Source organism: Myotis daubentonii, chromosome 2 (assembly GCF_963259705.1).
Source record: "Myotis daubentonii chromosome 2, mMyoDau2.1, whole genome shotgun sequence".
NCBI classification, from domain to species: Eukaryota; Metazoa; Chordata; class Mammalia; order Chiroptera; family Vespertilionidae; genus Myotis; species Myotis daubentonii.
The window spans coordinates 52,963,315-52,991,140 of NC_081841.1; the positions used below are offsets into that span (position 1 = coordinate 52,963,315).

The 27,826-nt window shown below is 47.7% G+C and overlaps 2 protein-coding genes across 2 annotated transcripts; both read right to left on the reverse strand.

Moving 5' to 3' along the window:
• Window positions 1–440: 440 nt before the first annotated feature.
• On the reverse strand, window positions 441–5,825 carry KRT1 (keratin 1). The gene is made up of 9 exons (XM_059682973.1): window positions 5,192–5,825; window positions 3,888–4,102; window positions 3,508–3,568; window positions 2,995–3,090; window positions 2,663–2,827; window positions 2,403–2,528; window positions 1,850–2,070; window positions 1,333–1,367; window positions 441–1,248 (listed from the first exon to the last, which is right to left on the reverse strand). Exons 1-9 carry the CDS (start codon window positions 5,750–5,752, stop codon window positions 908–910), a joined length of 1,821 nt encoding a protein of 606 aa, XP_059538956.1. The 5' UTR covers window positions 5,753–5,825; the 3' UTR covers window positions 441–907.
• Window positions 5,826–13,861: 8,036 nt separating this feature from the next.
• KRT77 (keratin 77) lies at window positions 13,862–26,835 on the reverse strand. Its single transcript, XM_059682972.1, has 9 exons — window positions 26,115–26,835; window positions 21,269–21,483; window positions 20,021–20,081; window positions 19,414–19,509; window positions 18,328–18,492; window positions 16,824–16,949; window positions 16,486–16,706; window positions 15,890–15,924; window positions 13,862–15,462 (listed from the first exon to the last, which is right to left on the reverse strand). Exons 1-9 carry the CDS (start codon window positions 26,733–26,735, stop codon window positions 15,164–15,166), a joined length of 1,839 nt encoding a protein of 612 aa, XP_059538955.1. The 5' UTR covers window positions 26,736–26,835; the 3' UTR covers window positions 13,862–15,163.
• Window positions 26,836–27,826: the final 991 nt, after the last annotated feature.

A 27,826-nucleotide genomic window follows, 5' to 3' on the forward strand; every position in this document is an offset into this window, starting at 1 on the left:
CCAGTCTCCGTTTCTCCATGACATGTCTACCCTCTGGAAAAGAGCTTGTCCAGTAAAATGTTAAATGTTTAAAGTCGCATGTTGCTTGACCAGCCTCCCCTCATGTGTCCCAACTTCCCCATATGCCATGTGGATCTAGGGCAGCCGTGGGCAAACTACGACCCGCGGGCCGGATCCGGCCCGTTTGAAATGAATAAAACTAAAAAAAAAAAAAAAAAGGACCATACCCTTTTATGTAATGATGTTTACTTTGAATTTATATTAGTTCACACAAACACTCCATCCATGCTTTTGTTCCGGCCCTCCGGTCCAGTTTAAGAACCCATTGTGGCCCTCGAGTCAAAAAGTTTGCCCGCCCCTGATCTAGGGCGTTCTTTCCCTCCCACAAAGTACCCATCCAGGATAGTCAGTGCCAGGAACAAAGGAGTTGGAGACTCAGAGAATTTCAAATTCAGTTTATTGCAGCAACACAAGGAAACGGGCGTTTAAGACCTCTCCACAAAAGTCAATCAACTGGCTGACACCATACATAAAAATAAAAACCAAAGCAGCACAGAGCTTGCTGCAAGAGAGAGGATAGAAATGTGCATTCATTGCATGACGGAGAAGCCCTGGGTCTAACCAGCTTGCCCACCTCTGGCTGACTTAGGAGGTGCATTGAAATGTAATGTGTGCAGTGGTGACGGCTGAACTGTTTCTGAGATAAAGCACAAAGGGTCATAGCAGGAACTGAGCTTGTCACTGGTTCTAAAACTTCTTTGGGAAGCAGAGCAGAACGGAAAGAGCTGGGGAGATAGGCTGAACCAAGGTAACCGGTGGTGTTTTTCTTCAGTGAGGCTGGCCTTGGTCTTGCAAGCATATTTGGTAGTGATGGAGAGGGAGAGCTAACAGGATAGGGACCACCGCTTTATCGAGTCCCTAGGGAATAGCTGGTAGAAACAAACTTCACGCTGGAACTGCCGCCGGAGGTCTTCGTGCCCCCGGAGCTGGATCCCCGGCCTCCGGAGCTCCCGCCTCCGCCACCACCGCTGGAACCCCGGCCACCAGAGCTGCCGCCGCCCCCTCCAGAACCGCCTCTGTGTCCCCCGCTGCTGCCGCCTCCGCCGTAGCTGCCGCCTCCAGAACCATAGCCGCCTCCGTAGCTACCTCCACCACCTCCTCCAGAGCCGTAGCCGCCTCCGGAACCGTAGCTACCGCCTCCTCCTCGGCCACCACCTCCACTGATGCTGGTGTGGCTGGTGCTCACAGCTGCAAGGGGACACTCAGTTACCTTCAATCCCATGGCGCGTTCCCGCCCAGCCAAACTTGCACAGGCCCCTGGGTTATACTTACACACGCTCACGTTCGGGGCGCACTCTCCAGACATCCTGGAGGAGAAAGAAAAGCCAAGTCCTCATTACCCTCCGGCTTCACAAGCGCCTCCCCAGGCCCTCTCAGCTGACCCAAAGCTCCCCACTGGGGCTCCTCTTTGATCTGAAACGAATCCAATCCTCGCTGGCTTCCCACGACTCTCATTTTTCTCACAAACAGGAAGAAATCTCGGTATAAGTTAGACAAGAGCTAATTAGCTAGTGCCGGTTACTCTAAAGGCATTGACTTTGGCCGGATGACAGCTGAGCCCGCCCAGATGAAGAATAAATTGCTCCATCTCAAAGCATTTCTTGCCACACTATAGCCCTCAATGTGAACTCTGGCTCCCAAAGTGAAACCAAGTCTTTCCGCATGGTGTGCCTTTCCTGTCCCCATGCCCAGGACAAGCTGCAGTCACATGGCGGCATCTTTCAACAGCAGTCAACTTGCCAGGGCGGAAGCACAGAAGAAGCCATACTGCCCAGGGTCCCTTTCTCACCTGCTTTCCTCTCCCTCCAAGAGGGCCCTGTAAGTGGCAATCTCCACATCCAGGGCCAGCTTGGTGTTCATCAGCTCCTGGTAGTCACGCAGCAGCCGGGCCATGTCCTCCTTGGCCTGGTGCAGGGCGTCCTCCAGCTCATTCAGCTTGCCCTGGGCGTCCTTGAGGGCATTCTCACCACGCTGCTCAGCATCGCTGATGGACTGCTGCAGCCCAGAGATCTGAGGAAGGAGAATCCAGCACATTACACACTCTCTTAACACCTAACCCCACTTTGTCCTTCTTATCTCAAATGGACTCCCCACCCCCTTGAGGCCAGTACTCTGGACCCAACAGAACCACAAGAACTTAAGTCACTTCATGCATTCCCCTGCCTCTGGCTAGCACATCACCATGTTGCTTTCCTTAAAAGCCCTTAAAGGTGGTGCAGCAGCCTCTCCTGGCCCTGCGTCAAGGCTTCTCGGCCCCTTGGCATTCTTCTAAATGCCTAGCCTGAAACCTCTTGGCTGCCTTTTCTCTCACCACCTCTTAAGTAGAAAGAAGAAGCAAGTACCTGCTTCTTTACACTGTTGATTTCAGCTCTAAGTCTCTGGATTATCCGATTCAGCTCAGAAATCTCCATCTTTGAAGTTTTCAAATTGTCCCCATGTTGGCCAGCAGTGACCTGGAGCTCTTCATACTAAAGATGATGGGCAAAGTCAATTAATGTGACAGAGCATATACCCTGGCTCATGCACACAAATATTAAGAGAAAACACAGGATAACAAAACAAGACTTTTCAGGAAAACTGGCCAGACATCCAGCCCATTCACCTTCGTCTGGTACAGGGCCTCAGCCTCAGCCTTGCTCCTCTGGGCAATCTCCTCATACTGGTTCTTGACCTCAGCAATGATGCTGCCCAAGTCCAGGCTGCGGTTATTGTCCATGGAGAGGATGACATTGGTGTCACTGATATGAGTCTGCATCTGAGACAGCTCCTGCAAGGCATAATAGTTCAGTGAGTCTTACGGTGTTAAAACAGAGACCAACTTAGACAGAGGGAGCATTCAAGAGGTGGAAAATACATCTCTATTCTTCTGGATAGTGGTGGGTTCAGGCTTAAAGTTCTCCACTTGGTAAACGTGGTTGAAATTAGAGGGCTTACCATTTGGTAGAGTGCTGTGAAGAAATCAATTTCCTGGCGCAAGTTGTCAACTTTGGCCTGAAGTTCCACCTTGGCCATATAAGCAGCATCTACATCCTAGAGGAGCAATAGGCAGTAAGAAGTCATAGTCTCTCCAGGGCAAATCCCTCTTACTAACTGTGAGGGGATTTTCCAAGCAGAAAAGGTGTTTGGGGTCTGTTCCACACCTTGATATCACAGGTGGATCAGAATCCCTAAATTGCCCCACCCCTGGGAACACGATCACAAAGGAGCTTGCCTGATTTGCTGAGAAGTTGCCTCCCCACTTGCTACATGAAGTAGTGAGGGCTCTGGAGAAGCAGGGAACCTGAGTAAGTCCAGGACCATGATAATGTGGAAGGAAAACTCTACTTCAGATAGTCATCAGGCCCACTACCTGCATCTCCACATCGTGGCTCCTTTCTGCTTAGTAATTAGAGACCCTGTTCTATTGTTTATTTTAGATGTAAGGTCCACCCTACAGAATTTACTGACCTTCTTGATGGTCACAAATTCATTCTCTGCATTTGTCCGTTTGTTGATCTCTTCCTCATATCTGCAAGGAAATCAGAAGTGAATAGGAGATTCAGAGAAGGAGAGAGGCCTGAAGTTTCGCTTTCTAGACTAATACTAGTGCTGCTTCTCACTGCTTTTCTGTTACTAGCCTAGGACATTCTGGCCACCCACTTCTTCTGAGCAATAAAACCATTAAAGAATTTCCAGATTCTAAGAAAATGAAGATTTCAGAAAATGCCAAATTGATTTACCTCTCACCTAAGAAAAGACATTGTTACATTCTCTTCATAGTCTTAGCTTGCCACTTGCTGGAAATATTTAAAGCAAAAGTCAAAAATTGCCCAGCCAGGTTTCCTTACTTGTTCCGGTATTCTTCCACCAGGTCTTGCATGGTCTTCAATTCCGAATCCATTCGAGATTGATCGCTCTTCAGTTGGTCCATTCTCTTTCTAAGACTGTTGATGTATGACTCAAAGTAGGGGGTTAGGTCGTGGGTCCTGGTGGAGGTATTTATCTGCTGCAGCAGCTCCCATTTTGTTTGCAGCACCTGGTTCTGCTGCTCCAGGAACCGCACCTAAGAACACAAAACCTCATTACTCACTGATACAGCAGTGGAGGCCTCTGGCCACGGAGCACCAAGGGCTACCACATAGCAAGGCCCAAACCTCACTTAGGAAAGAACTGTGATTTCTTATTTTCCTGGCCATGATGAACAGATAAATTGAAAGAAAAAAAAATGATCAAGTTAGCATCATCTTCAGAATAAAACCCAACTCATTGTTAATTCAGTGACGCTTTAATTTCCCTGAGAATGGCAATCATAGTACTATTTCAGTTGGAACTTTAGGAGAGTAGCTACACAAAAACCAAATAGCAAAGCACATGTAAAATTACTGCAACTGCCCTTTGAAATAGATACATGACACTTAAGAGAATTGCCTTTCAATTTTTTAAACCAATTACCGTAAAAATTAGTTTGCATTCCCTGAAAATACACACAGTTCAAATGTATATTGGAAAAATCCAAAATTGAATTTCAAATCTATTGTGGATAACTTGCGTTGACATCATTATTGATGAATGAGCAAAATGTTTAAAAAACTGGTTTACATTCTTTTTCAGAGCAGATACTTGGAAACATAAGTACAAAAAAATCTCCACCTTGATATGGTACCAATGTAAAATTCTCAGAGGGCGGACCGCCCCTTCTGGCAGAAAAAGATGCTTGGCACTGACTCCATACCTTCTGCTATAAAAGCCAATGCCTCTGTTCACACTCAACTTCCTTTTTATGGTTTGGGAAACTTTTCCAGGGTTCTCATTTGCACCCTACAAGGTTGAGTTAGCCCCATTTCTGTTATCTTCATTCAGCATTTGTAAGTCCGAATTCAGCCCAGGAGTTGAATTAAAAAACACTTGAAGGTGATGTCCAATTGACCCACGTTTATGTAGACCCCCGACCCCTTTGTGCAAGAGAGAGTTTAGTCATTAGCATCATTCACAGGCACACTTCTAACACTTTTCATAGAAAACAATTCTACAAAACACCGTTTTAGTCATCTAAACACAGAAAATTGAGGCTCAGACCCAAACACGTCTTGGCTGCACCACTCTCAAATGGACCAGGAGCAGCTCTTCCGGTGCACAAAGCAGGTAAACTCACCTTGTCAATGAAGGAGGCAAATTGGTTGTTGAGTGACTTGATTTGCTCCCTTTCTTGAGACTTTACTTTTTGGATCTCAGGGTCAATCTCCACATGGAGGGGTTGCAGAAGGCTCTGATTGATGGTGACCTGCTGTATGCCACCAGGGGGGCAGACGGGCCCAAAACCACCCCCAAAACCACCAAAACCACCTCCACTGCCAAAACCACCACTGCCAAAACCACCCCCAAATCCACCACTACCAAACCCACCACCCCCAAAGCCACCACTGCCATAGCCACCACTGCCATAGCCACCACCAAAACCACTACGTCCACCTCCTCTAGCCACACTAATGGAGATACTTTTACTGCCACCAAGGTTAACAAGACTTCGACTTCCAAAACCACCACCAGCGCCTCCTCCACCACATCCTCCACCTGAAAATCTCCCACCACCTCCTCCACTACGGCGCACAGAGCAGCTAGTGCCCCTACGTTGTAAGCTGACTACCCCAGCAGAGCCAGAGCTGAAGCCTCCTCCACTCCGGTACCCAGACCTGGAACTAAAGTGGCGACTCATGTTGACTTAAAGAGAGTAGGAGCAAAGTAGAGAAAGGGAAGGAGCTAACACTCCTCTACTGCAAGCACAGAAACTTCCCCTTATATACAGGGAGTGATTGGGCTTGGTCCTCGAGTCAGCGGGATGCAGTGCTACTCAAGGGTTTGGCTTGCCTGCAGCCATACAAGATTTTTACGAGCCTCAACAATACAATAAACACTACACCGCTCACTCCCAGAATGGCTCTCAAAATTGCTGTGCCTGCAAGATTGCTCATGTGGCAATCATTTTATCGGACAAAATCTTTCTTCACATGCTTGTGACTTTGTGAAAAGAGGACCCTACATCTGTTACCTGGTGCTTCTCGATAGGATTTCATAAGCTCCTGTCACAAAAATATGCAAGTTCCCATTCTTGCCTTGCCCTTGTAAGCTACTAAGGCACTCTCCTCAGGCGTGGCAGGTGCAGTTCCCCATTCTTGGTCTCAGAAGGAGCTCTCCAGCCCAGTTCTGAGATCTGCCCTCCAAACTCCAGAACTCACCAAGTTTTATCTCCTGACACCAAGCCAGACTTGAATAAGTGAGCAATCAAAAGAAGCTATTTTTATTAAATGTTGGCTTTATAAATGCACTGCATTGATATTAGAGGAAGAGAAGCTGTCACTGAAAAGGATGGGGGGAGGGAGTGGAGGTCTTCTGGAAGGACCAGAAGGGAAAGACATGTCCTTTCTCAGTTTTCCAGTTGTTCCTTTTCCTCAAAGATAGGCCAGGGCAGGAGACAGAGACACCAGCAACAAAAAACAGATGCAAACAGATGGCATGTGCATGCCCATTGAAAAGCACATAAAGCAGTGAGGTAGCAGATAAAAGCTATTTCATACATTTTGTAAAGCAAAGGGGTGGAAGTAGGACTTGACCAGTGGTTCAAGTCTCACACTAGACTATAGGGAGAGGTGAATGTAGCTCTGAAAGGAGCCTGGAAAGCCTGATCTTAGAAGCCAAAATTGTTTCTGGAAAACAGTATTGGCAATAATAATAATAATAATAATAATAGTTAACATGTATTGAAAACTGACCTCAGGCCAGGCACTGTTCTACATATATGTATTAACTTAATTTTCACAACTTTGAGATAGATGCTGTTATGCTAGCCATTTTTAAAATGGGGAAACAGAGGTTGAATAGCCTGCCCCAAGTTGACCCAGATGGTAAGTGGCATGGCTGGAACATGAACAGGGGATACTGAGCTACCACGCGCAGGATCCTAACCAGCGTGTTGTATGACAGCACAGCACTGAATTGGGACTGTGCTCCTCACTTTGTGTAAAATCATATAGTTTGGGAGGCTGTCTCACTGCAGAGAGCTCCAGCAGCAGGAGGCCCATTTTATCTCTTTGAATCCTTGGCTCCCAACACATTCACATGCATGGAAAATGTTCTTCAATTCACTCTAAGAAGAGGAGTTTGGAGGAACTGAGTTCATGGGGAGATTTTGCTTCTGTCCAGGTGCAAGGGTGCCCAGCATGCACTACAATGGGCCAAGAAACCCCAGGATCCTTCCTGGAGAGCAGCATTTGATCAACCTTAATAGGTAGTAGTGGCATTGAGAACTGGAAAGGCCCAAACCCCACACAGACTTTCATTATCAGACTTCTTAGAAGCCCGGTGTGCTCCCCACACTTGCATGTAAACACAGAATTGGAGACTCCATGAGGAGAAGCCACTGCTCACCTCAGCTGGCTTTGAGCAACTCTAAGTGGTCCATTGCAGACCTAGATGGGGTCTCCACTGTGTAATACAAGATATGCAGGGGAGGAGGAGTCTGTGCCATCTCCATGGCACTGTTGTCTGAAACTGCCTTAACACTAACATCCTTGGGCTGCTAAACCAACCCTCTCGATAAAGAATGAGTAATCCAGATCTTGTACTTGACTAGGAACAATGAGACTGGGATGGTCTTGTGTGGTAATGACTGTTGCCTAATAATCTTCTGACAGGCAATCAAAATCCTTTTAGTTCAGCATACTCCCTCATGAGCCATATTACTCTGTGCAACTGATTCCTTCTAGCACTTTGGAGGGGTGTGCATATGTGTTTGTATGCATGTGTATGTGCATGTGTGTATTCATCCTTTCACCTCTGCCAGCCAACAGCAGATCTTTGCAGTGATTCGTGCTTCCACAACAGAACTTTGTGATGATTCCACAAATTAAGATACTAACAGAGAGAGAAATTAGAGGTTGATGGTCAGGTAATTGGTGTACAATTTACAGAGCTGAGAAACTTACTCTAGCTGCCACCATGAGGAGGAAGAGAGACAAGGACTAGAAGGAACAAGAAGACATAAAAATCACCATCAGCTTACATTTGCATAGTTCATCTCAACAAAAACATACACAAACACTATTCTAACAAGAGCCTTGAGAACCAGGCAATCAAACTGTTTTCACAAAACAGAAAACTGAGGATCAGAGAGATTAAATGACTTGCCTAGGCACTCCAGCTAGGAAAAGACACATCTGGGACTAGCACCTGAGTTTTCTGGTTTCAATTCAAGTGTTCTTCCTGCTAAACTGAAGAAGAGGTTCAAGGACAGGCAAATGGAACTGGTTCCATAAATGAGTGCACAGAGAATCACAGAATATTCCCATCTGCTGGAACTCAAAGACCTCCCACCATCTAACCTGCCTATCAAAGATGTGAGAAGGCAGACTCAAGAAGTCAAAAATGGCTCCAAGTCATACAATCAGTGCCTGGGCATCCTCCAATTTCTGAATTGGACTCCTACTCTCTTTCCACTGCTGACTTTTGAGGCAACCCAGTGAGGCTGGAAACTGCCCTACTGGTAGCTAACCAACTTCATCAATCCCTGTGATGTCCCCAGGACTGTAGAGGCTGTGTGGTGATATTAAAGTGGGACATTAGCCCCAGCTGGTTTGGCTCAATGGATAGAGTGTCGGCCTGCAGATTGGAAGGTCTTAGGTTCGATTCCAGTCAAGGGCACATGCCCTGGTTCTGGGCTCGATCCTCAGTGTGGGGCATGCAGGAGGCAGCCGATCAATGATTCTCTCTCTTTGATGTTTCTATCTCTCTCTCCCTCTCCCTTCCTCTCTGAAATCAATAAAAATATATATTTTTTAAGTGGGACATTAAATCTAACCACACACTCTCATTCCTGGCTTATTTGTGTACTCCAAATTTATAAAATAAAGGCAAAATGAAAATAAAGACAAAACGAAAGAGAAAAGAGGCACTAATATCCATAAGCACTAACTATGTGCAAGGAGCTATATCTCAGTTAAACATCATATGAAGTCCATGAGGTGGCAGCCATTAGCCCCATGTTAAAGAAAAGACAACTTGGGTTCTTAAATACTTGCCCAAGTTTCCCCAGGTGGCAACTCACAAACCAAGTTTGTTCAACTCTGAGCACATGTCTAGGTTCAGCCCATGGGCCTCCCCTTGTCATTGGCCTGTTTTACCACCAGCATCACCTACAGATTTCCTGATGAGCCACTCACTTGAGTTTTCCACTCCCATGCTTTGCTCAGACTATTCAGTCCTCTTCTTCCCTTTTTCTCTATTCCCCTCCATCTTCCAAGCCTACTTTTCTCTTCTCTGAAAGGTCTTCCAGTTGCCTTGGCAATTTCCTTCACAGTCCTACCATAGTCTACCTCTGGAGTACCTAAGGTTTCTATTCGTGAACATTTGGGCCTGAATTGATGTTGGGTCCATCAGGCCTTGAGGACAAATGCCTACATCTCCTCTGCTCCACCGGGCAGCAGACAGGCTGGCTCCTCCAGGGAGTTTTCCTTAATTAACACCATTCAACTGCTCCATTGGTTTCTTTATCTAAGCTCAATTGCTGCCATATTCCAGTGCATATTGATATATAGACTGGCTCATTTCTATATATATATATATATATATATATATATATATATATATATATATATATTTCAAAGGATCAGCAAACACACACGTACATATAGCACACACACATATACATATGTGTGCGTGTGTGTTTGCTAATCCTTTGATTGTTCTATAAGCCTTATAAAAGCAAGACTAAATCCCCCCTGTCTTTGGGTGCCCTCCCCTCTCCTCACAGCCTCCCACACGGTCCCCTGCACCTGAAGGGTACCACCATCAGTTCTGGATAACAGAGTGCCAGAGCACCTCCAACCCCAAGGACACACACACACCCCAGAACTGATCACAGAGATGAGGATGCCACAGACAGGCTATGGCAGGGGCAGGTGTGGTGATGTTTTGAGAGCTTTCTGAGGGATGGGACTGAGAAAAAGAATTGATGAGAAACATGCAATGACAAGCCACCCAGCCCTGCGGGACTCCGCCAGGAACGTGGGAGAGGGAAATTTCAGGGGAGGGGGAAAGCAAAGCCTAGGAGGCAGAAAGGAGAATCACAAACAATGGGGAGGCGGGGTGAGATGTTGAAAGCTGGCAGCCAGCAGAGGAGGGGCTGAGGCTTCTTATACAGGAGGGAGAGCTGCAGAACTAGGGGCAGCCTGTTCAGGACAGAGAGCAAAGAAGGAGGTCCCCAGGAGTTACCTACCAGCGTGTGCCGGAGCAAAGTAGGGGCCTGAAAGGAGGAAGGCACAGGTGAGTATGTAGGAAAGGATGGTGCAGGTTATCTAAATTGAGGCATGGAGTCAGCCAGACCAGGTGCCACTCTGGACTGCAAATTTGTAGCTGTGCAACTCTAGGTAGATCATTTACCCTCTCTGAGCCTCCTACGTTTCCTCATCTGTAAAATAAGGACTTAGTGTGGTAAATGATAGACAGAGAGGGGAAGGGGAATTCTCTCTCACCCTTTCATTTGGAGAACCCAAAAGATTACATAACAATCAGGAAAAGCTTGAGCACAAGCCCCTGCTTCACTAGAAACAGTGGAAAGACCCAGAAAGGAAGTTTGGGTTCTTGAAAGGAAGCCATCTTGTGGGAGAAATTCTTAGGGAGGGGGCATAATTCTGTACCAGGGAAGCTAGGGGTCCATCGCATACAGGAAGGAATGCTGAGCACACCTGAAGTGGACAGAAGTGAGGCTAGACTGGGAATTACTCCCAGTGTGGAATGCCTGCTTTGTAGTGAGGACAATCCCTGAGGTTAAGCACATTGGGACAGGTGTGGCAACCAGGCCACACACTCAGAGACCCCCCCAGTTGCCCTTCAGGCCTTGCACTGAGACATTCAGCACCAACCCTCTATGCTCAAGAACCTCCCAACATCTCACGTTCCCAGCTCAGCCTTGTAACAGTGTTGATCGACCCAAAGGCATACAGTGTCCTGTCCTGAACAGAAAGCTGACAAAACCAGAGCAACAGGTCCCTCAGAACTATGGGGGTTACACTGTGCTTGAAAAGGAACTGTCAAAGCACATGGCTCATAATTTGAAGATACATCCTGGGCCAGCTTGTCGGTAATTGAGGGTGAGGCAACATTCTTGAGAGACTTCCTTAGACCAAGGATTTTCCCAGCCCAGAAATGCACACCTTGTCCTAGGTCAAACAGAGTTGGAATTGTGTTAAGACAGTGGTTGCTCCTCCTGTTCACCATGTCCCCAGATTGAAATCTATGTAGATGAGAAGCTGGTGGAATTAAATTTAGATTCCCAGAGCGCCCCGCCCAGCCACGGCCTCTCAGAGGGAGGAGCACCTGGCAAACTTTCCCTGGGAGTCTTGCTGCCCTGAGTGCTGTGCTCTTTGCTGCTGCCCCTCTGCTGCTAAATGGGTGGATCTGCTTGCTTTTCCCTCTGAGTATCTGCCTTATGGGAATAGCATTGACCAGAAACAGGGGATGAGTGCTCTCTGGTTTCTAGAAGGACCACAGAGCCCCCACATGTGGTCTCCCCAGCCCTCTCCCAGGGCCAGGGAGAATCATAGGAGATCATGCATGTGGGAGCATTTTGTATATAGTAAAGAGCTAGGAAATTGCTCATTGCTCCAAATGGGATTGCTTTTTGTCTAACAGGAATAATGTCGATCCCAGGAAACCTCTTCTGGTGTCTTTAATGCTAGATTCCATTGCTCAGGCTCAGAATATCACATTAAGACTTCTCATTTAGACTCTGAGGTCCTCCTCAATTAACTGTTCTTTCCTTGGCCTTCATTTCTCATGCTCCTACTCTGTGGAATCTCCATTCCAATATTCCTGGAATTCAGTCACATGGTTCCCTCCTCGACCAGGACTAAGATGGGCAAGGCTTTTGAAGAGAAAAGACAAGTCCATGTTTTCTGGGACAACCCAATTTCTGCACAGAAGGAGAAGGATGGGAAAGATGACCATGGGTTGGCCTTGCCCTTGTGTTTTTCCCCAGAGCCAATGTGGATTCCCTAATAATATCATACACACAAGTATGATCCAGGGATAATCAAGTCTACACCCTGTAATAGTTCCGATGGTGCCAGCAAACTTGGGTTCACTTTACAATCCTGGCTAGAGCCTTTGGCCTCTCCATGACTTGATCCTCCTCTGGTATCTGATCTTAATTTTCCCAAATATAAACTAGAAAGTAGAATTCCTTTTTTCTCAGCCTTCATCACATGAATTCTTAGAGCAGCAAAGATGTGAAATACTGCCATACACATATCCCCACCCATCCTTCACTCCTCCCTCAACCTCCTGCCAAATGGTTAACCAACCTGTGCTTGAAATGTGGCCTCTCCCTCTCCCATCTCAGGATAAATACAACAGTGCTTTCATGTTGAGCCAAATCTGCTGCAGTTCCCACCTTGTCCATCTGGGTCATCAGCTGGGGTCAGCCCCTCTTTGCTATGGAAGCTCTTCAAATCTTTGTGTGTGCAATTAGCCATCATATCTCCCCCCAAAAAAACTTCTCTTCTCCAGGATCTTGCATGGTCCTCATGTGACCAGGCTTCTGATTCCCCATCAGCACCGTCTTGGCAACTGTTCTCTGTGTGGCTCTTATTTAGCAGTGTTCTTAGAGTGGTCTGACTACAGAAGAGAACAAGTAGGCTCTGCACGATGCTCTCTTCTTGGTCCCCATGCCTGTTCCCAACAGCCATCACACCTGTTGGCTCCTATATTGCCACTGTCAGTTGAATACTCTAAATCACGTTTACACGCACTAGTGTTTATCCCTGTCTTCCTGTCCTTGTCCTCGTGCCCTTGGTCTTTGACTTTAAGTGTAGGAATTGCATGGGTCTGCGACCTCTCCTTCCTTTCAAGCGGCCACCTACCCACTTTTCCCTCTCCCAACCTCTCCCCCCACAGGCCTGCCACCAAGATAGATGAGATGTGGAGAAACTTTTCTGAGAGAATGTAGAGGTGTGTCTGAGAACACAATGTCTTATCAATATGAGTTGCAGTCATATTTGAGTGAATCTCATATCCAAGTTCCATCTGTAATCCTTCAGAGAATGAGAAAGTAGGTCACATCTTTTATGTGACTTCTTTATATGGACTCAGAAATATCATGTAGGATGAGGTGACAGCTTAACTTGCTCCATTCTTGAATTTCTGCATCTACGCTTCCCTCAGGAGCATCAATGAAAGATGCTCAGCCTCTTGTTTCCCCAGCTCAGTTTCTCCTGTGAGGCTGCCTCCTCTGACTCACACACATTCACCTTCTCTTATCTTAGAGTCTCTGAGCAGACTATCTGGAGGGCCCTTCCCTGACCTCCTGCCCACACCTTCCCTGTCCCTGTTTCCCAGCCCTATTCCACTTTCCAGCCCTCCAGGAACCTGTTGGGACTTCCCTTCCACAGCATTGACACCTCCTGCAGGTCCCACTGTTCCTGCTGTGCTGGACACATACTCTGATTTCTCCTCCCTCTGAACCGCCCCCTCCTCTAGTTGTAAGCAGCCTTCGGATTCAGAAACGTGTTCATTCAACATTGCATTCTCAGTGCCTAGACCACCGGCTGCCACACAGTAAGAGCTAAATAAATGCCTATTGAACAAATGTGTAGCTGACTTTTGAATGATCACTTTAAGGATTAAACAGATTATGTCTGCAAGGTTTTGCAAGATGATGTGTTACTCATGCAATAATAAATAATAAAAATAATAAACTTTACTTCCCAAATATGAATAATTTCAGAGGCCTGCAGAAATTAAAGAAGAAATAATTCATCTCCTGACCAAAGAGTAGTTTGAGATCACAGAAAAGTTTATTGTAGAAACACCAGAAATGTCAAACCCTTCAAGGTACAACCTTCAACCAGAAAATGATGATGTCACAGCACTCCCCAAGTGATCCACACTGAGCACATCAGATGCTCCAAGAGAATCATGAGCTTGGACATTGTGTTAGGACTTAGCAAGCAAGTGAAGGTGACTTCAGATCTTAGAAGTAAAGCCACTTTCCCTCTCTCAAGGCCCCTTAGTTGGTCAATACTTTCCCTTTTTTGTCCCCTTCACCACATTTCAAGCATCTTATGTTAAGGACCAAGATGAAGAGTCAATTCTCACACAGTGCTCAGTCACAGAGAACAGGAACTTTGCCATCTGGGAAAGAGCATTAAGCTACCTTGCAAATAAAGGGCAGCTTGCAGCCTGGTTCAGACTGAACTTCCCAAGACTCAAGTCGTATCCTCAAACTGCTCAAGACCTGGGCACCTGAACATAGCAGAACTGGGCTGCATGTGCCCAACCCATTGGACAATTCTCAGGAGGGCTGCTATAGACCAGATTTCAGAAAGGGCCAGGCTTCCAAAGAATGGAGCTGTCAGGAGGGACAGGACAGAACAGAACTTGATTGCTTGTCCATCAACTCCTCCATTCATTGCTCACTACAGTCCTCCCTGTGGACAAAAATTCAGGCTCTCTGATATACTCTCACCTGGGACTGTTGGTCCAGGGGACAGTGCTTCTTAAGACAGAGATTCAGAATCAGACCCAGACATGGCATGGGTGTCATGCGGGCAGCCAATCCACATTCTCCATCAACACGGTAGTGTGAGGCTACAGACCAAGAAGTAGGAATTTGACCCTGGCACAGAGGAGCCCCTTACCAAGCTTTGCCTTGTCCTGAGCCACTCATCCAAAGGCCTCATTTTGTGGGTCCCTGGGGTGGATTCTTGCCCCCAGAGCAGCCCAGATGTAGGAAAGGGAACCTGGGACTGAGGAACCTGGTGTGCCTGAGGTGGACTCTCCATTGTCAGCCTTGTCCATGCTCTTTACTCCATGGCTAACCTAGGCCCTGGGCATCTGGGGACAGGAACAGGGCCCTCTAGGTGGAGTCTGAGTTGAGAATTTGACTGTCTGTGTTCTGACTGCCAGTTAGTGCCCGCCATAGAAAGATCGGCTGTTGGAGTTACCCACCTACTTCCCCATCTAGAGATGATTTTATTGGCAAAACTGCTGAGACCCATCAGGAAAAGGTAAGTAAGAGGGGATCAGAAGGGCGTGAGGAGGGGACAGGAGCTGAGGGTCACAGAAACCTTCGTCCCTACTCCACAATGTGCTTGTGGGAGGTGTTGGTAGAAGTTTGGATGATCTGCAGTTTGGAGGAGCCGCCACTTCTGCCCCCAAACTTTCTGCCACTTTTGCTGCTCCCTCCGTAGTTTCCTCCACTGCTGGCCCCATAACCACCTCCACTGCCCCCTTGGGAGCCCCCTCCAGCACCCCCACGGGAGCTGTAGCCCCAGCTGCTGCTGCCACCGCCGCCTCCACCGCTGCTGTAACCTCCAGAGCCTCGACCACCGCCGCCTCCTGCGCCGCTGAGAGACACCTGGCTGCTCTGCACAGCTGTGAGGAGAGGGCAGCCCAGACAGGGGTCAGAAGGACTGGGCAGGGAGTCCCCACCTGCAGCCACCCCAGGGCAGCTTCCCACATCCTTCATTGCTGGCAGCATCTGACTTGCAGAAAGATACACTGGATAAAGGTATTCTCATTTTCAAAGTATTCTTCATGCTCTAAAGGGAGGTGAGGATACCTTCTCACTATTGATATACTCTGAAGAGTTCTAAGCTGTGCTGATGATTAGGATCATAAAAATTAAAGAAGAGCCGAAATCATAATTTATTTCAAAGAATTTCTCCAGGCTTTGCAGTTGTTAGCTCATTTGTGTGGGACTGGAAACTAAAATGCCCACTGCCAGTTCCCTGCTGGGCAACCTGCTGAGCCCTCCTCCCCTTAGCAACAACCAGCCCAGGCCCGGGGCTCTGCTACTTACAGATGCTCACGTGGCTCTGCAGCTCTCCTGACATCCTATAAAAACAAAGCACACATTAGCCGGACCTGCAAAGCCCAAAGGAAGGCATGCAGCAGCCTGGAGACAACAGGAGCAGAGAGGGCCCATGGGAAGAGAGAGCTGTCCCAAGCCTTGTTATAGGAAAGGTGTGCGCATGGGCAGTGAGGTCAGGGGGCCAATGGGGCCAGAAGGATTTTAAACATTTTCTTGAAGGCTTTTAGCATTGCAGGGTCACCACCTGGCTGCCGTGACTTGGCTTGGGATACGGAAACATTCTGCTTAGAGGCAGGAGAATGATGACAATGACCGGCCAAATCACACATCCCCTGTTTCTGCCTTGAATGTTTCTGTTCACCCCTGGCTACCAACCTTTCCAGAAAAGCTGGAAATTGCTCTGGCTAGGACTTCCAGTACTATATTTAATAACAATGGTAAGAATGGGCACCCTTATCTTGCTCCTGATCTTAGAGGAAAAGCTTTCAGTTTTTTCCCAATCGAGTATGATTTTATCATAAATGGATGTCAGTCCCACTACTCCAGCAGTGCAACCTATGCTTTGGCCCCAAAAGATGGCCCACCTGCTCTCCTCGCACTCCAGCAGCCTGCGGTAGGTGGCTATCTCCACATCCAGGGACAGCTTGGCGCCTAGCAGTGCCTGGTAGTCACGTAGCAGCCGGGCCATATGCTCCTTGGACTGCTGCAGGGCCTCCTCCATGCCCTGCAGCTTCTGCGCTGCGTCCTGGAGGGCCTGATCTCCTTTCTCCTCTGCATCCGAAATGAGCGAGCGCATCTGATCATTCTGCTCGGGGGATGGTCACAGAGATGAAGCAAGCAAAGGTTGAATTTCAGAAGCCTCATCAGCAGGGCATCATGGGAAGTGGTGTGTCTGGTCAGCCGACCCGAACTCCCATCTCACCTGCTTCTTGAGGCTGCTGATCTCAGCTTGCAGCCGCTGGATGGTGCGGTTGAGGTCCGCAATCTCCATCCTGCTGTTCTTCAGATCATCTCCATGTCTTCCCGCTGTCATCTGGAGCTCCTGGTACTGAGGGTCAAAGGCGGCATCACACTCAGCCTGCTGCTTACCATGAGTCCCTCCAGGAGAGAGTGGATCTGCCTTCCCAGCCCCTACCCAAATACGCTCTCCCCTGAAAAAGTTCCCAGATCTCACACACACACACACGCACACACACCAAGCCTCCCTCATTCCCACCAGTGTCTGGGCCAGCCCTACATCCCAGACAGGCAATGATAGTTCCTGATACCCTTTTTACCTCCTTTTCCCCACATCTAAGCCTTTGCACTGGTCCTTACCCACACTGGAACCCACGTCACTTTTTCTACCCTGCCATATTTCTTCCTACCCTTTTCCAGAATGACTTCCCTAGCAGCCAGGCCCTCATTTCCTCAGGGGCCCTCGGCATGCTCCATGTTTATTTGCATTTTCCTCCCTATCTCCTTTTCCATGTCTACATGGTCCCAACAATAGGAACTCTACCCACAGGCCATGACTGTAAAGGAAGCAATGAGGAGGGTTGACTCAAGAGAATCTCTACATTCTGATGTTTTCACTGTTGGCTATCTATCTCCCTAGTCTGTTGCTGAAATTCATGCCAGTCAGAATATCTGCCTGCAGGACAGTGGGACAGAGATCAGTGAGATTGGAGTTGGCCACAGGTAATCCATCCACAAAGCGGATCTCAAGTGCCAGTTGTTTAGAATTGAGTGACTAGCCTTTGACCCTTACCTACAGAGTCTTCACCCTCCAGAAAGGCCCAGGTCATGTTTATGTTAAAGAAGTAACCAAAGATGTGCCCAAAGACCTAAATACAGAGATGTTTATCTGAAAGGGAAGGTCTATTCTTAACATGGATACCACACTGCTATTAAAGATGATGTAGAATATGTAATATCACCAAAAGGCATGCAAAGTGATAAGCAAGAGAGAAAAACACAAAACTATATTTTAAAACACCTCATTATGAAAAAATAAAATATTATAATGATTGAGAGCATGGGCTGCTATAAAGCATATCTGAGTTTAATTAAGTCCTGTCTCTGCCACTTATCAGCCACAAGACTTTAGAGAAATTAGGTAAATCTCCTATTCTATGTAAAATAGGGATAATAAAACCCACACTTCATGGGGTTGTTATAAGGAGTAAATGAAATAACATATACAAAGTACATAGTGCAGTGTCTGGCACACATGAGTTTTCAATAAATATTAGCTACAAGGAACTCGTAGAAAATATACTGACATATTAATAGTGGTAGAGGGAGATGAGTAATCTTTATCTGTAATTTTTAAGTTTTCTATAACAAACATGTTTGACGTTAGAAATAAGAGAAAGACAATACAGATTCCAGGAGGTATGTTTAGTTTTTAGTCCCGAGCCCAGTAGTGGGGCAGCAGGGCTCACCTTGGTCTGATACAGCGCCTCAGCCTCCTCCTTGCTCTTCTGTGCGATCATCTCGTACTGGATCTGCACGGCTTCGATGATGCTGTCCAGATCCAGGGAGCGGTTATTGTCCATGGACACAATGACATTGGTTTCACTGATGTAGGTCTGCATCTGGGACAGCTCCTGAAGGCATGGACCACAGGCTGACTCCTTCTGTTGTCTGCCTGGGGCCTCATTTTCCCTTTTCTGCCCCCTCAAGGCTTTTTGGGAAAGCCAGAAGCCTGGGCCAGATGGGACATTCGGGGGGAAGTTCTTTAAATTGTTGTGCACTGAAAAGTACCTTACTAAACATAAAGGCACCCAGACCAGGGAGAAGAAAGGGCCTGAACTTAGAGGCTTGCAGTTGCCACCTGCCCATCATGCCACTCCTGTGCCCTGTATCTTTGCCTTACTCTGGCTTGGCCACCACCTTGAGCTGGGCCCGCTGACAGGCAGACTTGCTCCATGAAAGCACTGGGACGCTCAGAGGCAGTAGAAAGAACTCCACTTGTGCAGCCACTCACACTAACTTTTGAGTCTGGACTCTACCATGACTAGCTGGGTAACCGAGCAGGTGATTTACTCTCTCAGTGCCTCAGTTGTCTCATTTGTATAATGGAAATATGCCAGCATCGGGCCCAGAACAGTGCCCCCAAGTTAGATATGGGCGACCATGGGACCAAAGGTGGTGAGAACATATTATCCCTCACCACTGCTGTCTTCATCTTCATTCCCTTTAAGATCCACATGTCCTCTCTTATGGAGTTCTTGAACAGCCCCATTGACTTCCAGGACTGATAAAGATTATGGTGGGTTTTGCCCCTGACCGTCCCAGGTGTTAACCTTATTTCCCAGACAGAAGTAGTGCCAACTTCACCTTCTCCTTCCTCAGGACTCTCCCTGCCTCCCATCTCCAGGGCACCCACCCAGGAATCCTGAGCACTAGGTTTAAGGAGTTGAGGTAACTGTTCCCTAGTGGACAACGTTTGGTTCCAGGCCTCTCCACTTTACAGCCCATACGTCTTGTAAGATGTGAGAAAAGACAAAGGTTTCTTATGAACTCACCATCTCGAATATATGTTTCAGGAAATTGGCCTCCGCAACCAGAAGATCCACCTTGGACTGTAGGTCTACTTTGTTTATATAAGCAGCATCCACATCCTGAACAGCAAGCAAAAACAGTCTGACTTTTTGCTCAGATGTTGCCTGCCACCACCTGGTTGGGTGGCCTGGGCAAGTGGCAGAGTTTCTCTGGGTATATTTCCTTGCCTACAAATGTCCTCACCCCGCTCAAATAAAGGACCTGCAAACTCTGGCTTTCCTGTCCAGAAGGAAGTGTGACACCAAGCTCTTCATCTTGCTCAGTCACACACAACACCCTAGGTCCCTCCACAGGTCCCAGGGCCATACATAACTAACACTCAAAGCTGTCAGTTAATTTAATTTCACTTTCTGGACTCTGGAGAGATTAAAAACCCAAGGATTTCTAAAGATCCATATTAGCATCACTTTCAGACTTGGCTCTTCAGTGTAAGGGCCCTGGCATTTGGGCAACAAGTTGAACCCCAAGGTCACCCTGTCCATCCCTGGGTCATACAGCATCCACAGGAATTCTTCACCCTGCTCAAGCTCCTGGGCCCTCAGTTCCCCTCTGGGCACTCCCATCCCTCACCTTCTTTAGGATGACAAAGTCATTCTCATTGTTGGTCCTCCTGTTGATTTCTTCTTCATATCTGTGGGGGGAAGGTAAAAAACACACAGGCTGCAGGGGCTGACAGCTCCTTGAGGGTTCTCCTTGCAGGGAGAGGTTCAGAATTCCTTAAGTTTGTACTGTCCTGGACTCTGACTTCCCCCTCCAGAGCCTGCAACTCTCACTGGCAAGCAGCTGGAGCCAGCTCCTGGTTCTCCAGATTAACAAAGGGAACAATGACCTAAGGTGGAAAACCCAGAGCCACATAGAACACTCCCAGTGTGTCCACATTTTATTTGTAAGCTTGTCAATCTCAATCATTTTTTAATTGAGAACTTAAAGTAACCAATTTTACTGAATTTTTAAAGAGAAAAAGATTTCACCTATGATTCTGACCCCCACTCCCACCCCTGGCCCCCTTTAGTGGGAATGGGATAATTTCTCCCTTTTCAATTCACACACACTTGATCCTCTATTGGCCCCATGCAGTAAGCATGTCAAGGTGATGCTAAGAGCAGCACTCTGCACCCCAGCATGGGAGGGTAAGGCCTCTCAGTTATCTGCAGGGTGCAGGAGCAGCTGATGCAGAATTAGACAAGTCCTGTCACTCCTACCATTAGTATTAATAATAACTAATGCTAACTGCATACTCAGTAGGTGCAAGGACATCCTATGAACTTGTTAAGAATAACTTCATCCAAACTAGTAGATCTTAAAGTGTGGCCTCCAGTCTCTCAGCATCATCATCCCTTGGAAATATTAGGAATAAAACACTTCAGCCCCATTCCAAACCTACCTAATGGATCTGATTTTAACAAGCTGATGCACACTAAAGTTTGAGAGCCACGATCTATCCCTCACAACAATCTAACAAGGAGGGTACTTACTATCCCCACTTTACTAATGTGAAAACTATAGGTATGGATAGATGAGCTTGCAGGCGGCCAGAAAGTGGCAAAGCCCACACCAGAACTAAGGCTTATCGGGCTCCAACATCCATGGAGCTAGTCTTCCCCATCCCCACGCAATACAATTGAGGGATGACTGGCAGTGCCAGGGCTACCATATGCAAACGGTGCCCAGCAGCTGTGCAATGCAGAGCCTGTGTGGCTGTGCAGAGTGGCCCTGCTCCCACCCCTTCCACAGGAACAATGAAGCAGAATGTGTTGCCCCATGAATCAGTTCCCTGCCGTGCTTCCCCCTGAGCGCTCCGCCCGCCTAGCGCCTCACTTGTTCTTGTAGGACTCCACCACATCCTGCATGTTCATGACCTCTGAGTTCTGGCGCATCTGCTCTGCATTGAGGAAGTCCACCTGCCTCCGCAGCTCGCTGATGTAGTTCTCCAAGGCAGGCTCCAGGCTGAAGGGCTGAGTCGACGTGTTTAACTGCTGCAGCAGCTCCCATTTTGTTTGTAGCACCTGATTCTGCTGCTCCAGGAATCGCACCTAAAACAAGAGAGCTCCAAGTTCACCCCAGGTCGTGGGTGTGAGAAGCACCCCCATGGAGAGGAGGCTGGGCAGTCTCACAGAGAATCAGGATGGCCCCTCCAGGGATAGAGAGCTTCCCTTTCTTTGGGACCAGGACACATGAGCACAGCGTGGTTGCTGATGGTTGGCCCATGGCTGTAAAATCAATGAGCCTAAAATGGACTATAAGCTAATTCTGGTGTTGAAGGTAAATCCCTCCAACTGAGCCCCTATTTCCTTTAACTACCTCCATTTACAGCAGTCACTGTCCCACTCAGTTGATCTGTACCAACACAAGGAAATAGTGATCTGGCACCTGAAACAATGGCACATCCCAGGCGCATTAATCTCTGTGGTTGACGCTTTAAGTGACTGAGAGAAAGGGAAATAAGAAGAGGGAAGGAAAAATTTGGTTTAGAATATTACCTGATTCCTGAGCCAACATGCCTAGGTGTCCCCACCACCTCCGCTATCTGCTGGTATGGTTTTCAGGAAGGTCACCTCATTGAAATGCTTTCATAACCCGGACAGAATGTAAAAGTAAGTGTTCTTTTTTTTTTCATGTTGTGAAATGCATTCCAGAGCCCCAAAGTCAGGACTTGGGGGCTGTCTAGTGTTTGGAAACCACCCAGATTGCTATTTCCTTCATTCACACAGAGAATCAAAAGTGGACATTGTCCAATACTCTCAGCACCTCTTCCCAAAACTGTGGACAGTAAGGTCAGGTATAGGGTCCAGAGAGCTGGCTGGCTGTACAGGCCAAGTACATGGGCCATCCTTTGCATGATAATAATCAACCCTCACCTTACCTCTGCCTGCTGCCCACAGATGGAGCCTCCCGTCCCATGTCTTAGGTAAAGACCATGGATGCCACTATGCTTTGATCGGGTGAGCACACACACTCTCTCTCTCCTGGATCCCATTGCTTGTGCTGTCAGAACCCTGAAGACCCCACACACAATATTGCACTAAGGAGGGTGCCCAGCATCCCCCACCCAGAGACTGCCCTTCGGAGGGTCCAGCCCTTGTTAACTCCGTTTGGGTTCTGACTCTAGGCCAGAAAATGTACACAGAGAACACTGTTTCTCGTGGCTCATTTATTTTTGACTTATGAAAGCAAGAGATAAGGCAAACTAGCTCTCACAGGTTTGTCAGCACAGCTCAAAACACGTGAGAAATTTCTGCCACCTGGCCTATTTTCACTCGGGCGGCACTCCCAGGGGGTGGAGAAATCTACTGAACACTTGTTCATAGCCCCATGTTGTATTGTGGGGACCAAAAGAAAGAATCCTGTGGTCCCACAGGGAATCTCCACATCAAACAACGAGGGTGCAGTCAGGCAACTCTGAGTACTTTGGGATTAGCCTGAGTCTCCCTGGGTCAAAGAAACTGTGGTTCTCGTTAGGCCACACCAACTGCAAAGGCAGAGGCTGACTTCAGGGAGTGCCAGGCAATTTTAATGGAATTTAACTAGAAAAATCAATGAAAGCCATTGTGAATTTTCCCCAGGCTCCCCAAAACACTCCTGGCTGTGTCCCCCATCAGCAATACTGAGGGAAAGCTCAGCTAACACAGATAAAATTTAGCATCATGCTGAGCTAACCTTCTTACTGGAAAAAGCACATCCCACTCAACCTCTCATGCCCCTCTCCCTCCTGTTTATGGCACCCCAGCCACAAAGACCTCCTGGTGCCTCAGCAGCCCAGATCTCCCCAACTCTTTGCCTGGCTGACTCCTATTCACCCTTTAGGTCCCAACTAAAGTGGTCTCTCTCTCCTCTCTGCTTTCCCCCTCATCAGCCTGTTTCTCCCCCATGACACCTATCATGACCTGCAGTCTTTTGGCGTTGGGTGGACATGGCCCTCTCTGCTAGCCTTGAGTCCCAGGAAGGCAGGCCCAGGTTTGCTTTGTTCTCCAGTGGACACAGGTCCATGGACACACAGTGCCCAACACAGAGAAAACGGTTTATAAGTATCACAGGCTAATGAAATGCTAAGGGCTTTGGAACTGCCTAGCATAGAGGATTCAAGGTCAGCTGAATAAAGAGAACTGGACTGCCCCCCCCACTTTTCTTCCTGAGGCCCCTTTCAGTCATTGGCAAAAAAAAAAAAAAAACACCTTTGTCTCTATTCCTACTCTCTGATAGACAAGCCTGACACATGAAGGGCTGACTCCATTTTTCATTCAGCACAGATTTATTGAGCAATTATCATGTACCAGGCACTATTCTGGATTCTGGAGATTCAATAATAAACAAAACAGACAAAACCTCTGCTTTCCAGGAGTTTACATTCTATTCAGAGAGACAAGTGTAAAGAAATGCAAAATATGCAGTGTGCCAAATGACTGCAGGGACTACAGGGATGGTGGATAGGGATGCTGGGATGAGGGTGTTATTTTAAATAGGGAGATCAGGGAAGGCCTCACTGAAACAGTGGCATTTGAACTAAAACCTGAAGGAGGTGAGGGGGGAGGCCAGCCCACTCTTTGATGGAAAGAATTCCAAGCAGAGAAAATGGCAAGGGGAAAGGCCCTGAGGTAGGACCATGCTTGGGGCACTGGAGACTGCAAGAAGCAATAGTGTGCTGGTAAGCAAGGGGAAAGCTGGAGAAGAGGCAGGGAAGGGGTGCAGGGCCACTGCAGACAGTGAGTTTGTACCCTGGGGAGCTAAATTCTAGGCCTCACTCTGTTACTAAACCTTGCAGCTTGAAAGCTATTCCATTTGGTGGTGGCAAAGTTGCCTAATTCTCACAAATGCAAGCCAGAGGTTAGCAGCAGCTGTGGGTTGGAGGGCCAGATTATACAGGATCTTCTAGGATCTTGGCTTTTATTCTAAATGAGGCAAGAAGCCAACAGAGGATTTAAGTGGAGGAGTGATGTGATATTTTTAAGAATAGGTCTCCAGTGGTGCTAAGAATAGACTGGATTGCCCAGCTGGCATGGCTCAGTGGTTGAGTGTTAACCCATGAACCAGGAGGTCACCATTTAATTCTCTGTCAGGGCACATGCCTGAGTTGAGGGCTCGATCCCCAGTGAGCAGGGTGCAGGAGGCAGCCAATCAATGATTCTCTCTCATCATTCATGTTTCTATCTCTTTCTCCCTCTCCCTTCCTCTCTAAAATAATTAAAATGTATTTTTTTTAAAAAAAGAATAGGCCAAAAAAAAGAATAGGCTGGAAAGGGTTAAGGGTGAAAGCAGGAAACTAGTGTCAGAAGTCACTGCAGTAGAAGCCTTCTCCCTTCCTGCCAGGTCAGAGCCTTCCTGGGTGAGAACTCTCTCTTCATGGTCATCATAAGCCATGCCCTTGGGGAAGAACAAGAAGCCATACTTTCCTGAATCTTGGCCTCTGGGCACAGCCCCACACTGCAAAACTGAACAGATGTCCTATTAATGGCAGGAACCACAATAAAATGAGTCTCAGGAGATCAGCTGCCAGCAGCCCATGGTCATTTCACTGACCCTCTTCCCCAGCCTGCTCTTGTTCCTGCCCCTCCCTTGGTCTAGCATTGACCTCCCAGTAGTGTCTCCTTCACTTGTCACCTCCTTGCTCCAGTCAAGCCCTCCCAGTCCCTGCCTATGCCTGAGGTATGATGATATTCAACCAAATTTCCCATCCAAGGTGATCAGAAGTGGCCAGAAGCACTTTGATAGCACTCTGTTGAGGCTATCTGTAGGCCTCAACACTCTTACCCCACCTCCCCTGGCTCACACACTCTGTCCCACCCCCAGCATTTACCCAGATATTAGAGGCCAGGTATGCAACCCAAAACTGGACCTTGGCCATGGCACCTCTGCTGTCAGATCACAGGTCAAGCTCTGGCCTCAACACAGAACTCCTGTGGGGACTGACGGAAAGACCCTGAGAATCCAGAGTATTTTGTACTCCAGGGTGCTTTCCACTACATCCACAAGGGCAAAAAACCTTCTGGGGACCCTACAGAAGCCACCGTGCCTCCACCTCCACCTCTAGACAAACGGAAATGCGGAAATGCTGGAGCAAGGTGTTCACCATGGGTTTAATCAGGAACCTGGGAAGGGGAGGTCTTCAAAAGCTTCATCTGGCTCATTCTTGGCCCTTGATGACCTAAAATGAGGAACTCAGATAGAATTCTATTTAGTATCCTGTTGACTTTAGCCCCCAGTGATACCTGCCAGGGCATTCACCTAGGCTCTGTCATGGCTCCTTGAGGACAAGGAGTCACCCTGTGGCACACTGTCTGGGATATAATAGATGCTTTGTAAATGTTTATGGGCTGGATGAATAGATGGATGGATGGATGGATGGATGGATGGATGGATGGATGGATGGATAGTGAATAATCATGAATGAGAATGCGATTGCTATACCATGTATTTTGTCTATTGGGAGTTTTCACACCTCTTATCTGCTTTTCTGCCAAAAAGAAAGATAGAGACAAATTCCCTCATTAAGTCAAACTGAGGCCTAAATGAGGTAACTGCTTCCTTAAGGTCCCAGGACATACACATCTGGAAGCGGTTGTCACCACCAAACCAAGACAGCACAATGTGGTGAGGGACAGCAGGGCACAAGACCCTCTCAGTCATATGGTCGGGGCCCAGAGGCTCTGCCTGCCCCTGAGACACTCACCTTGTCAATGAAGGAGGCAAACTTGTTGTTGAGAACCTTGATCTGCTCCCGCTCCTGGGTCTTGACCCTATGAATTTCAGGGTCCACCTCCAGGTCAAGAGGCTGTAGCAGGCTCTGGTTAATGCTCACCGGTTGGATTCCCCCCAGGGGACAAGAGGCACCAAAGCCCCCAAGCCTAAAACTGCTACCTCCAAAACCACCTCCAAAACCACCACCCCCAAAGGCACCACCTCCAAAGCCACCACCTCCAGAGCCACGACCCCCAAAACCACCAAAAGCGCCACCTCCCAAACCACCACCTCCAGAGCCACCACCGCCAAAGCTCCTGGCCCCTCCAAATCCCCCGCCCACTCCCCCACCCTGGCGGAAACCACTGGAGCTTCTCTCCACTAGGTTAACCGAGATGCTTTTACTGCCACCCAGATTGTAGAGGCTCTGAGAGCCAAACCCCCCTCCATACCCATGGCTTCCATACCCACCACCACCGCCACACCTCCCTCGGGCCTGACACACAGAGCCCACAGCCAACCTGCCACCACCAGAGCCTGCAGAAGAGCCAAGGCTGTAAACTCGCTTGCTCCTTGAGCTAAACGCCGACTGAGAGCTAAACTGGCGGCTCATGGTTGCTGGAGCATCCAGGCAAGCAGACAAGAGCAAAGGCCCAGCTGGAAGGAGGCAGAGACCAGGGTGGAAAGGAGAGTAACTCCTTTGCAAGAGACCTGGCTCACTCTCTATATATACACACAGGCATGGACTGGGTGGGGCACTTTTCAAATCCTGGGAGGAGAATATTTATGTTCAGTTTGCCTGCCAGCACCATCTGTTTCAAACCTCATACCTGTGAGTTGCAGAAATTGCTGTAGACAAACTTCCCCAACTTGATCATTTATCATTCATCTCTTGCCATTTGAGATCGGACTGCAGTAATCTCTCACGATCAAGTTGCTGGAAACTCCTCTACAAGTTTCCCCCAAATTATTAGTTCATGTCTTCCTAAGAAACTCCACCATTGAGATGTTTGTTTCGGGGGGAGGGGTGCCAGGGAGATCTGAGGCAAAGCTAGGGCTTGTCTAGATGCCTAGGGACCACAGCTGGGACAAGGGTGGAGTTATGATGGGACAAAATTTTTGTCCCTACCCCCTGCTTTTGCTCCCCATTGTTATCATCACCATGCACACCTCACATTTTAACCATATGAAAACATGGTATTGTGGTCACTGAGTGCAAGTGAAAGCCAGGGGACCCTGTCCAGGACTGCCCACATTGTGCTGGATGCATTACTGCTTCTCTCTATACCTCAGGCTCCTCAAATACAAATAGATGAGATCCTGTAGCACTAAAGGCCTGTGATTGTAGATTTACTAAACATCTACCAGGATCTAATAGTGTCTTCTAGACCAAAAGACAAACTATCCCCAAATCTCTTTTTCTTTTCATTCCCAATGCTTTTGTAAAACAGAATAAAAACAAACTATCTTTAAAAGGAGATTTTTTAAGTATACAAAATACAAGCCCCAATTTTTTATTTTAGATTCAACAGACATAAAGTTATTCTACTGTAAAAAGGAAAAACATATTAAATTCCTAAATACTTATTCTCAAATTCTGTATTTATCTCCTCTCAAACCAGTAACAAAGTTCCCTGGACCAGGGCTGGTGTGTGTCCCATGTTCTTGGAAGCACTAACCCAGACAGCAAGCAGAGGGTGAAGT

Bases quoted from the DNA above. Each gene is read 5' to 3' on its own strand.
- KRT77 (XM_059682972.1), bottom strand. From the start codon at position 26,735: ATGAGCCGCCAGTTTAGCTCTCAGTCGGCGTTTAGCTCAAGGAGCAAG. The intron at 18,493-19,413 runs GTGAGTTCATAA...CCATGCCTTCAG, and splicing joins TGAAACATATATTCGAGATG to GAGCTGTCCCAGATGCAGAC. The intron at 15,925-16,485 runs GTGGGCCATCTT...TTGTTTTTATAG, and splicing joins CTGGAGTGCGAGGAGAGCAG to GATGTCAGGAGAGCTGCAGA.
- KRT1 (XM_059682973.1), bottom strand. From the start codon at position 5,752: ATGAGTCGCCACTTTAGTTCCAGGTCTGGGTACCGGAGTGGAGGAGGC. The intron at 3,091-3,507 runs GTCAGTAAATTC...TTGCTCCTCTAG, and splicing joins AATTTGTGACCATCAAGAAG to GATGTAGATGCTGCTTATAT. The intron at 2,529-2,662 runs GTGAATGGGCTG...CATCATCTTTAG, and splicing joins AGGCCCTGTACCAGACGAAG to TATGAAGAGCTCCAGGTCAC.